Raw genomic sequence first — 12,433 nt, 5'->3', positions numbered from 1 at the left:
GACCACGTAATGAGGGCCTTATTTATTTCATATAGAAACATTAGTGAAAGAATTATATTAACAACTCGAGTTTATATTTAGATAAAAATGCAATTCACATTTTAGGGCGATATATGGACTTACCAAAACGATCCATATCAATTTGCACACTTTTAAAACTGATGTATTTCTTAAATTTATATCTTTAAAAACCCATACCCATACTAATATCTTAATAACTTACTTTGGGACCTTTGGAGTCTCTTACTTACTTGGGGGCCAGCTCAATCTGTGTGATTTGTCCTTATATACCTATATATAAAAATATATATTAGAAATGTGAAAGTCTGTTAGTCTTTCCGTCTGACTGTTATACTTTTACGACTGAGCCGATTGTGATGAAATTTGAAACAGATATAGTTAACGACCCAGGGTAAACATAGATATTACAAATAATGTATAATAGATGTGTTTGTTTATGTGTATATTTTTAATATATTTCTCATACTTCGTCCGATGGAAAAATAATCACATTGTAGCTAAAACTAACACAGCCTAAGTTTTATTCATAGAATAATCACTGTCTTAAAAAATTTGTATAATATAAATCATAGTCGACGTAATAGTAACAAGTGCCTTATCTCAGATTCAAGAGAACGAATGAACGAACGAAACGCAGTGATCAATTTAGCCAGAACACTGATTAGGATCTGCAGGTTGCAATCAGTTTCGAACTGGTATGTACTTTCTAATTTCGGTAGCAATTAAACTAGGTATGTTTGCCTAATAATTATACACAGCGTTGTCTGATTTTTGACAGAAAAAACCTTTATATTACTTATTGTTTTGTACAAAAGTACACATATCAGTGCCTTGTATTTGCGTCTGACTGCTGTCCTGTCCCGCGCGGGAAAACTCTGTCCCAAAAATTCGGGACAAAGTTGTCCCGCGCGGGACAGGAAATTTTAAAGTTAAAAAACGGCGTCCCGTAAAATTGGGTACGCCATATCATACCAAAATTGCGTTATTCGTCCCAAACTGGTTATGATAAGGTCCAACCAGCCTATAAACATAGAAAAATGGCGGTCAATGTGGTACATATTAAATTCTTGTGTCGCGATTTTGATGTTTTAATTTGATTGTATTGTTAGTTAATCAACCGTAATCACAAAAGGGGAGTTCAAGTTCTGGTATATATATATTATATTCCTAATAAATAAGAGGTGGTGGACGGTTGTGACACTCGTCTGAGATCTAAAGGTCCCATGTTCGAATCCTACACGTGCCAGATGTGTTTTTATACAGAAAGATTTCTACGTGAAAGTTTTAGAAGATATTTTGTATTTGATAATTATTGTAATGTGAATTTGTATCGCGTGTTGACTTGGCTTGATATTTATTCAACAAAAAGAATATTTAGTTATTGAACTTCTGAAATGGAGCGTTGATGTCCTTACCTTGAATGGATCGCGAATTAGAAGCTTGTTTAGACGCGAGGAAATGTAAAATACAGAATCTGTATCTTTACTATATTATGAAGAGAAAAGATTTTAAATTTTAATAAGTATGTAACGAATAAACGATTTTTATAAAATTTAATACATACATGGACTATAGCTTTAGAAGTAATATTTATCATACCAAAATATAATGAGAACTTTGGTGAATATTTTTCAAAAAGAAATTATTTAACTTATTTTATTTAACTTATATACATCACCTATTGACGTCATAAATTACTTAAAATTAAGTCCACCGACGATTTGCAAAGCGCAGGTGACAATGAAGCAGCAAGACAAACATCACTACAGCCTTTTCTTCGAAAAAAAAATAAATACGGGTCATGAAGCGAATTCACGGAGCGTTGCGCGGCGCGTTGTGCTTCCAATCAACGCATTAGTCTGACCAATAAACAACTTTACACCCGCATAAATGAATTATATGTCAAAGAATACGGGGTGTTATACTCATAAAATATGTATTTAATAAATTCAAAATTTCTTGCCGTACTTTTTTATTGTGCAAATATAAGGACAATAAACGTTAGACAAAAGTTGTGCAAATTTACATTTAAACGACTGTACACGTACGTGATGTGTTAACTGGCAGGACATTGGGAAATATAATAATTTAAAATTATTATTACAAATTATATGTTACAGGCTGTGTAGGTTTGACTTACAGACATTCTGATGTTTAATTATAGCTGTTTCGTCGCTAGTTGTCAGACTATTGGCATACATATCCTTGACGACATGAAGCCAGAATTTTTTAGGCTTGCGCCTTCTGCGCATAGCTAGAGACTTGTACACTACGTAATTTGTTAGTTAATCTACACAAGACGTGGTTCTACAAACTCCGGTGGCACTCCTGGAGTAAGTCTAGCGCAAGATTAAAAGGACTGATTGTTGTAAGTAAAATGTACGCAATAAGTTTGTTCAATCCAAGTAGCGAGTGGGCGGAAGACTACATCTGTAATCTTATATTGACGATTGTATTATTATATCTAAAGCCACCGTCTTGCCACCGGATTGCATAAAAATTGGTCCAAATAGCTACAATCGACTTTATAATCCGGTTCTTGACATAGGATCTATGATAATGCAATATCAGATAGCTAATGTTTGCAACGTCATAATTACAAAATATTACGAGACTTGATTGTTTAAGAACGTTATGTTAGTAGTCATATTTTTACTAAAATCTTGTGCCGTGTGTGTTACCGAAAATTAACCTATTTTTGTCTGAAATGATACAATTTAAATATGACTAGATATATAATCAGGGTAAAATATTGTCATCCTTGTCTCCCCCGTGGGGTTAAGATGACTGTGCTTCTTCTAAATCTTAGCGAGTCAACTCTGACGTTCAAATTTGTGAGGGTCAATACCTCGCCACTTATTGTGATTTTTACTCTATCACATAATTTTGGGGGTCTAGATGGTGCCAAAAATTTCCGTCTGTCTTTCTATCTGTATTTGTTCGCGTATCAGGCAAGAACTACTGGTTGGAAATGGTTGCAGTTTACACAGTTTCATAGCGGTTAGTCTAACTTAAAATCTGATATAAGTTTTATCGCGATACATTGCTTATAATCAGAGATATTAACAATAATAATTTATGATATGTAATATAAGTTTCTCAGTAAGTGAATACATTAATATTTTGAAATAAACCCTTTAAACCTAGATATGCGATCCAATTGACCATGACAGACATTTCACACGTCCGCGACGCGAGTCTTATTTGGTTCAGAAATAACCGGATTTTTTATGTGAATTTATTATCTTTACTTATTATTGTTTCGTGTTATCTCACGAGTTACTTGTCTTCTGTATTTAATTAGCATCTTAATGTATTCATTACGTATGTTTATCCATTGTTGCTCTTTTTAAACATACAATTAATTCTGATACAAAACACAATAATTAATGTTACTATTTCTGGTTTAAAGAAACAATGATATTTTTATAATATCCGCGAGTATATTTTGATAAATGTGCTATGTTAGTAATTTACTAAATGATGTATTGCGGTCATATGGAAAATGAACTCAGACGCAAGTTCAAAATATTCAGAATCAACATATTAAGACGATGTCAAATATTTGTATTGTACAAAAATAATCAGATATTCTATTCTCCCATTACCGAATCCCTTCCTTCAGCCTGTAAGTAAAAAAACATCATCAAACAACATATTCAGTGTCCTTCCAAGGTTTGAACTCCCGGCCTAAGGTTCAGTTATATAAACAGCTAGATAACTGGAGAGTTTCGTAGGCGTAGGTAAGTTCTAATTAACCAAACCTACCTTACGCAAAGAGCATCAATTGAACGGGTGTCGATTCTGATAAAGTCAAGACATAATCGTCTCTCAATCGTGCCCCAATGATACTGCTATTTGACAAGATCCAAATAGGTTTGAAAAGGCACTGTTGAAACAAGATTACGACTCAACGATAGAATCGACTCCCAGAGCTATAAAATTACATAATCCTACTGCATTGTGCAATTTTATACAAGTACTTGCATTATATATTTTATGATACAGATTATCATTGCACTTTCGACACATTGCAATGAATGATGCCACGTTGAATAAAACAATGCATCCATTATTTGACCAATAAAAATAATGATACAGTCAGCTACTGCTAAAAGGGCCAATATGTAATTACAATATAGGCCAAATAGCCTATTCTTTATTTAAACTAGTCATATTTTCTGGCATACAATTCACTGTTGGACATAGCTGCATAAAGTTCAAAGTCTATTTCAAAGCACTTTTTCAGAAATTTGACCATCGCAGGCACTTTTTCACGTCAACATTATGTATATACAAGTAATTTCTCAAAACAGTGTTGGTCCCTATCATCACATTTTTTTCTAATAGTATAACAAAGTACATAAAGCACATGTTTAAAAAATATTTCCAAAATATATATGAGAATAGAACTGAACCTGGTAGCACCCGTTCACGAGTTGACGCATGCGTCAGCCATCACGAAGATCAACCATGATAGCGGCCCTCGACATAAACAACAGTTTGACCATTTGAGTGAGCATACTCGCTTTTAATTATGGCAATACTATATCAAGAGTTGCGAAACTCGTCAGTGTGGGCCGAATTCTCAAAGGTTCCGGGCTTCGCTGTGTTACAGCTCCGAATGAAAGCAGAAATACTAAAAAATATAAAATGCCTCAAAAAATATTTATTATAATTTATTAGCTGAATATAATATCATTTAAAAACAAAGCCAAAAGGTATGCTAAAAGTATATGAAGGCCTATTACTCAACCACTAGATTACTTGGCCGGTAAAAAATAAAAGAAAAATAACTAACTGAAACTGGATTTTAACATAGCTAAAGTAACACACAGACTCGCAGATCACTTTCGCAATGTGTGATTCGGATGCGATATGTAAGTAATAGTTTTATGAGTATGGCAACATTACGTTTAAAAATATAGGGCACTGGCAGCACTCTTGTTTTGAATACTAAATAAATTTCATCAGATTTTTACGCAACTGCCCAAAAAATTAATGTTATGTTTTCAGGGCTCATGTTTGTATCTGTTACCAAAGTATAGAGTATACATGCAATCCTGCGCCATTTATAACAGAAGATTTTTGTAATAGTAGGAAATGTGATTAGTATAAACTAATGTAGCTCACTTTTACTCAACTTATTCAGAAAAATATTTCTTATATTTAGTCAACACATCGGTGGCGCAGTAGTAAAGTGCTTGCCTCTGAACCGCGAGGTCCTGGGTTCAATCCCCGATCGGGGCATGATGGAAAATGATCATTTTCTGATTGGCCCGGGTCTTGGATCTTTATCTATATATGTATATGTTATAAAATATAGTATCGTTGAGTTAGTATCCCATAACACAAGTCTCGAACTTACTTTGGGGCTAGCTCAATCTGTGTGATTTGTCCTTATATATATATAATATAATATATATTTAGTTGCATGACACAGACAGGCGGTACACAGTAATGCTAGTATTTAAAAGCGTAAGAAAAAGAGTGTAGTTATTCGTGCATTCGGCTCGTTTGATGTATTTGGCAATGGAAATGAGATCGTTATGTTACGTTCATATCAGTTCGTGTATCTCTGCGACCTTGAAAGATACTTTTGATATGATTTTTGACTCGAATTCAATTTGAAAATTCTTTATTCCACATAGGATTATAATATACTAGCTTATACCCGCGGCTTCGTCCGTGAATTTCACACGAGAGCATATATTTCGGGGATGAAAGCCCTTATTTACTTCCCCGTACTTCAAACTACATGTATGAAAAATGTCAAGAATATTGATTAAGCAAACAACGAGTGAAGAGCTAACAAACATATTTACTTTCACATTTATAATATTAGTTAGGCTATCATCACTTATTGACGTTAAAAAATATTTCTCTAGTGCCGATTTCCATAGCGCTGGTGAAGAAGAATCGGAGCAACAAACTTTACTGTGTTCTCTCAAATACGTCAATTAACAAATGCAAATTAATTAAATTTTGGTATAATTTGTTTTTAAAGAGATTTAGAATATAGTAGATCGTTTAACGTCAAAAATATGTTTAACTTTTAATTTCGACCTTATTTTCATGAACATTAATGTGCCTTTCGTTATCACGGCCTGATCAAATAGCGCGTGCGCATTATGCCTTCCTGTTACACATATTTCCGTCTCATTTCACGAAGGCACTCCCAGAGATTTCGTGAAAGTTAGGAAGCAATTACATCAATAAACAGAAAAAAGAAAAATCGTTACAACAATTTGAAAAAGCGCCCACCCCAATGTTTTAAATGACATTCGGTGGTTCAACGATAAATAATGAAAAATCAATAAAATTTTCGACAAGAATTATTTATGTGAAATCGTGTATAATTTCGAAATCGATCTATTAAGAAACATGTAACGTGTTACTTCTAATCACGTACATTAAAAAAGGCAAAAGTACTTACATATCTTTACATAATATGATGGGTGAACGGATGGACAGGTCAGATGTGGGCATTTGACACCTGTCGAGATGCATTCTGTGTCCGTTGATAATGTATATTTATTATTTTTTATATGTGCAATTGTGTAACCATCTGCTATATATAAAGTTGTTTCGTAAAGGGTCTGAGCTATGGTACACACTTACCGTCAATGTCTTCCTTCGTCAGGTACCGTTAATGTCTTATTGGAATTTTTTTTTTTAGCTTCCCATTTATGGAACAGTAGCTACGCTAATTTTGTGTTATTCCAGGTTATATTCTACCCGTTTACCAAATTTCATCACATTCGGTCCAGCTAGCTAGAGCTAGCTCCAAAGTAAGTTCGAGACTTGTGTCATGGGATACTAACTCAACGATACTATATAACAAATACATATATAGATAAATATCCAAGACCCAGGCCAATAAGAAAAAGATCATTTTCCATCATGACCGGGATTCGAACCCGGGACCTCTCGGTTCAACGCTAAGCACTTTACCACTGCGCCACCGAGGTGTGACTAAGCTACCATTCTGGTCTATGGCTCGCCTGATGTCGTCTCCAAGCTGCGCCACGTCCTCCACTAGATAGGACCTAAATGTGGCTAAAGATAACGTGGCGATAGACTGTTCGAAAATAATATAATTGTGTTTTACAGACTAGATATAAATCTCTATTTTACAATTTCTGCAAATATGCCTTTCTCTGCGTGAAGACATATTAATATAATATAATATTGAATGAAAGTATCGAGGACAGATGGACAGAGTAATACGGCAAATGCTGACTCTATCCATAGGGCTGGCACTGTCATAAAATGTTTACCCTTTTTCCACATTGATCCAACGACTTTATTCTTAAAAAAACGTAATGCATACTTTAAGCTAAAGTTTGGTTTGTCACTATCTCACTTTACAATATTTAACATTGACAGAACGAGACAAAAAATATGTTTTAACTTAAAACTTTTTTACTTCAGAATGATTTTATTTTTTAATGAAAATGGTAAATGTTTTGTTATTATTATTCGAATAAACATACAATTTTCTTTCCCACTCACATAGGATACCTTTTCTTCCTCTTCGATTTACATGAATAAAGAGAGAGAGAGAGAGAGAGAGAGAGAGAGAGAGAGAGAGAGAGTTGTTGTCTATGACACTGGTAATTTATACTCTCTCACGTCTGTTTCATTATATTGTTGTAGTGACGTGTATTTTTTAGATTCAAGGAATAAAATAAAATTGTATTTTCGTAGAGCAAAATTCTTATTTCGTAGAAAATCCCTATTTTCTGACAAGACTCGCCGAAATATAAGCTTTCAGGGTCTCAAAAAGAAAATTGCAAAAAATTAACTGTATCTGAATAATCAAGTACAAGTGAACATTTTGAAATATCGAATATTCCAACAGTTATATATGGTGAAAAGTGTCAACCCTACACAGTTACATCTCCAGTTGATGTGTGTAATCGAAAGTAAGCTTGTCTTTTAATTTGTTATCTAACCGACTGTATAATTTGTTACTATGTTCGTTTATAATTTTTAATTTAAACATTTTTACCTACAATAATAATAGCAAACACTCTAATCCTACTAACAAAAATGCGAAATTTTGTGAGGATGTGTGTATGTATTGTACGTTTGTTTGTAACTCTATCACGCAAAATCTACTGGACTGGTTGTTATGATATTTAATACACGGGTAGAATATAACGTGGAATAACTTATAGGGTAATTTTATCCCGAAATTCCCACGAGAGCAAAGCCCCGGGGCGCAGCTAGTCACTATAAACCAATATTTTGTTTAATATAATAATTATTGTCCCTACATCTATTTTTTTTATTAGAAAAATGACCCTTGAAATTATTTATAAATATTAGTACAGTTACGATTCGAACATATAATTATAGTTAATGACCCGGGTTCACCTCGGGTCGACATAGGCTACCGCGGGCAAAGCTACGGGCAACAGGTAGTTAAATGACATAACGACATATTGTGATTAAATATAGGTATTAATATTAACTAAACAGTAACATTGCACTTGTCACAACAGCCGTGACCTATTTCAGAAACCCGTTCAGAAACAGTTCAACCTGTTACTGAACTTATTTTAAAATATTTTATAAGTTTTACGTCAATTATTGATAATAATAAACGAAAACATTTTTTTTTATCATCAGTAAATCATCTGCCGACAATCGGTGCAAAGCCAGTCATTGACCCGCTGACCCTGCGCCTGCGCATTGGCATAGGTCACGGCTGTCGTGACAAGTGCAATGTTACTGTTTAGTTAATATTAATACCTACATTTGATCACATGTCATTATGTCATTTATTGATCATATATTTTGTTTTTGTATAACTACCTGTTGCCCGTAGCTTTGCTCGCGGTAGCCTTTTTCGACCCGAGGTGAACTCGGGTCATTAACTATACTCGTAATTATATGTTCGAATCGTATTATATTAGTACAGCTAATATTATAAATATGGGAAAAATTTTCCGTCTGTTCCACTTTCACGGCTAAACCGCTGGACCGATTTCGATGAAATATGGTATGTATATAGTTAAAGATATGCTACTTAAAAAAAAATTAACCTCCAAATTATTACAGGGGCGAAAGCTTGTATAAAAATCTGAAAATTATTTGTATCTTTGTTTTTATTTGTAATGAATAGAAGTCAAAAACTACTTGGTCGATTTTGATGAAATTTAGCACAGAGATAGACGTAATCTTCACGAGTAACATTGGCTAATTTTTATTCTGGTATTACCCGAGCGAAGCCGGGGCGGACCGCTAGTAATGCTGTAATATTTCTATTGACTGTGGAGATGCCATCAGGTATACATTTAAATTAACGAAATTGTAATTCTCAAAATATGAACAGCGGCAACCTTCAATTCGACCCACTTTAAAACAATTACGATTCGCATACAAAAATATAATTTCAATGTGATAATGTGAACAAAAGTTCACACAATCGTCACTTCAGAAACTGGTTTAATTTGCATAAAAGTTCTGGCCGTAGGTCAATGTTTACTGTGTCAACATTTTATTCCAAAAATTCACAGACGTTACTCGTTCAAACTATTTACTTACCAGGAATTTTAATGTTTGTTTATTACATAAATTAAACATTTGTCATTTTAGTCAGATGGTGTCGGGTGGCAACACAAAAATAAAAAATGAAAAATCTGTTACAATTTAATAATACAAGACCTTAAAATTAAAGCACTGGCCATAAATAATAAAAAAAATATATATAGTAATTTTTATTAACATTAATATTTGTGTATAAAAATCCTCGATTAATAAAATATTTAGGTGTCTCAAGAATTTATTTAAACACTCCTCGAGTCTTTTCAGAAGTTCAAAGCAAGTATGTATGTATGTTTTTTTTAATTATGAGGAGTAAGAATTACATACTCGAGTTACTATATGTTATCTTATTGAACATCTAATACTTAGATGCTAAAGTAGATTATAATATGCTTACTGCGTAATTAATGAACTGATTATTTTGAAAGATATGAAAAGATACATTAAAAAAAACGTACCCTGTGCAAATTATTGAAAATTATCTTCACAATACTAATGATATTTACAAAAGATGTAAAAAGAGATAATAGTGAATTACTAAAAAAATTTTTTTTGTGTTTTCACCTTGACACGGTTCTAAACGATCATATATAGTCATTAAGATAAGAATAGATTTATTTATTTTTTTAAGTACAATTATCCCACACGTTGAAACTAATTGCGGCAAAACAATGAAACTGAGACTTCATTGATTACAAATTCGTATGCTATCTGATTTCTTTGCTATTATATTTAAAAAAAAAGGAATTTAGAATATAGCAATCTACCATTTATTTAATATTATAAATATTTATTTAATATTATAATATTATTTATTTGATATTATAAATATTTATTTAATATTATAATATTATTTATTTAATATTATAAATATTTATTTTCCAACATAAAAAGTGGATTGCTACATTTCAAATTCGTAATCAAAAGATTGTCTAAATCAAATTACATATAAAACAAATTAAAAACATATTTTTACAAATCTTTAGCGCGGAAATGTATGCCTTAGTGACAATTTTGTCACTATTACAATTAAAATACTTTGGGTTTGTGTTTTTATGCGTGTCACAGTTACACACGGTAATAAAAATAATAAATTCATACATATTTATAACCCAAGTGATCATAACTTAATAATTATGAACAATTCTAAGCTTAAAAAGACAGCAACTAGCCATTACAGACATACCGCCTTTTGCCAGAAAAAAAAAGTTTAAAAAATAAGCCCAGTTCGTCCTCGTCGCATGGTCCAAAGTAAAAGTGGTTGGCAGAATCCCCAGTATAAAAGCGGAGGCTCTGAGTCTCAGTCATCACACAACCTTCGACCACCATCCAGTCCACACATACACAAAAATGGCCAAGTGGAGCATTGTAAGTTACGAAAATGGAGTGCAGTGATAGTGTTGTGGCGTACTAGTGATGTGCACCGCGGACCGTGCTCGACTTAATCAGTGATTGCGTTCTATATTCAAGTTTGAATAATGGAAAAAGGATTTTGTTCGATTCCAATTTCAAAATTGGATCAGATTTGTTTTTCATGAGTAGTAATTGAATTTAAAAAAAAATAACAGTGTGAAATTTAAATGAATATTAAACAAAAGTTCTAATTCTGATTGTAAAATTTATTGAAATCTAGTGATTGTAACTTTATTGTTTTACTGTTGTAGAATTTTCGAAGGTATCAGAAGGCAAAATTTATGAAACAACAAAGAATAAATACATATTAAAAAAAAACAATCGGCTAGTTTACTCACGATGATTTTTTTCCAATTAAACAAATTAGTACGTAGATTTTGAAACTTTCACCCATTAAATTTTATAACGTAATGCTACATAATCTTTTATTCAATAGTCGAGATTACATCTCTGCCAAAAGATTCCGTGTTGCTAACGCAAGTCTTTTCGCCAGGTCGCGCTTGCGCTCATCGGATGCGCAGTGGCCGAGCCACCAGTTGGCTACAGCTATTCAGCGCCATCTTCCTTAATCCTCGTTGGTGGCAGCAGTGGTGGTCACTACAGCGGCAGCAGTGGTGGTCACTACAGCGGCAGCAGTGGTGGTCACTACAGCGGTGGCCTCAGCAGCGGCGGTCACTACAGCTCCGTTCCTGTCGGTCATCAGACTTCAGAAGGATACAATGTAGACCCCGTCCTCTTGAGCAAAATCAAGCATATCATCTTGAAGGATGAGATCCAAAACGAGGCTTACCAACAGGCTTCGTCTGGCCATGGTCACGGGCATGGCATCTCCTCTCACTACGGACCCCCCGCGCCAGTGTACGGCGTTCCTCACGACAGGATTGTTGGTATCGAATTGGAGCACATCCAGCAAGGAATCCAGGTCGCGCAATACCACCAAGCCGAGGAAGGTTACTCAGGTGGCTACGCCGGTGGTTATTCCTCAGGTGGATATTCCTCGGGAGGTTATTCTTCAGGTGGCCATGGAGGTATCAGCCAAGGGTACTCAGCTCCCTCAATTAGCTACTCCACTATCGGAGTGCCCTCAGGATCATACGGAGTGCCCTCCCCCTCATCGTCGTATGGTGCCCCTCATCATTAAAGTCATAGGAGTTAATTTACGAAAAATGTGATCGCACTTAGGCTAATATGTATTATATTATTATTGTAAGTTTCTGTAAATAAATCTCCTTTAGTGTAAATTTGTTATTTTATATTTTTCACATCTTTAAAAGTTAATAGTTTCCTATAGATTGCTAAAGAAATTTTAAGTAAAAATCAAATCGTTGCTACTTTATCGCCATTCATCTATGGAAGTATTTAATTCACTGATTTAGAGGTAATCTCTAGTAACCTATGAACAAAAACGAAAAAAAAAATTTTTTTTTTAATTCTTGAAGAAACA

The 12,433-nt window shown here is 33.7% G+C and overlaps 1 protein-coding gene across 1 annotated transcript; it reads left to right on the top strand.

Moving 5' to 3' along the window:
* Positions 1-10,835: 10,835 nt before the first annotated feature.
* On the top strand, positions 10,836-12,230 carry LOC128683977 (keratin, type I cytoskeletal 9-like). The gene is made up of 2 exons (XM_053770113.1): positions 10,836-10,944; positions 11,483-12,230. The coding sequence occupies exons 1-2, from the start codon at positions 10,927-10,929 to the stop codon at positions 12,128-12,130; spliced, it is 666 nt and encodes a 221-aa protein (XP_053626088.1). The 5' UTR covers positions 10,836-10,926; the 3' UTR covers positions 12,131-12,230.
* Positions 12,231-12,433: the final 203 nt, after the last annotated feature.

This window comes from Plodia interpunctella, chromosome 3 (assembly GCF_027563975.2).
Source record: "Plodia interpunctella isolate USDA-ARS_2022_Savannah chromosome 3, ilPloInte3.2, whole genome shotgun sequence".
In the NCBI taxonomy this organism is placed as follows: domain Eukaryota; kingdom Metazoa; phylum Arthropoda; class Insecta; order Lepidoptera; family Pyralidae; genus Plodia; species Plodia interpunctella.
Note: the sequence above shows the minus strand (reverse complement) of the source record. Positions and strands in the feature narration are given on the sequence as shown.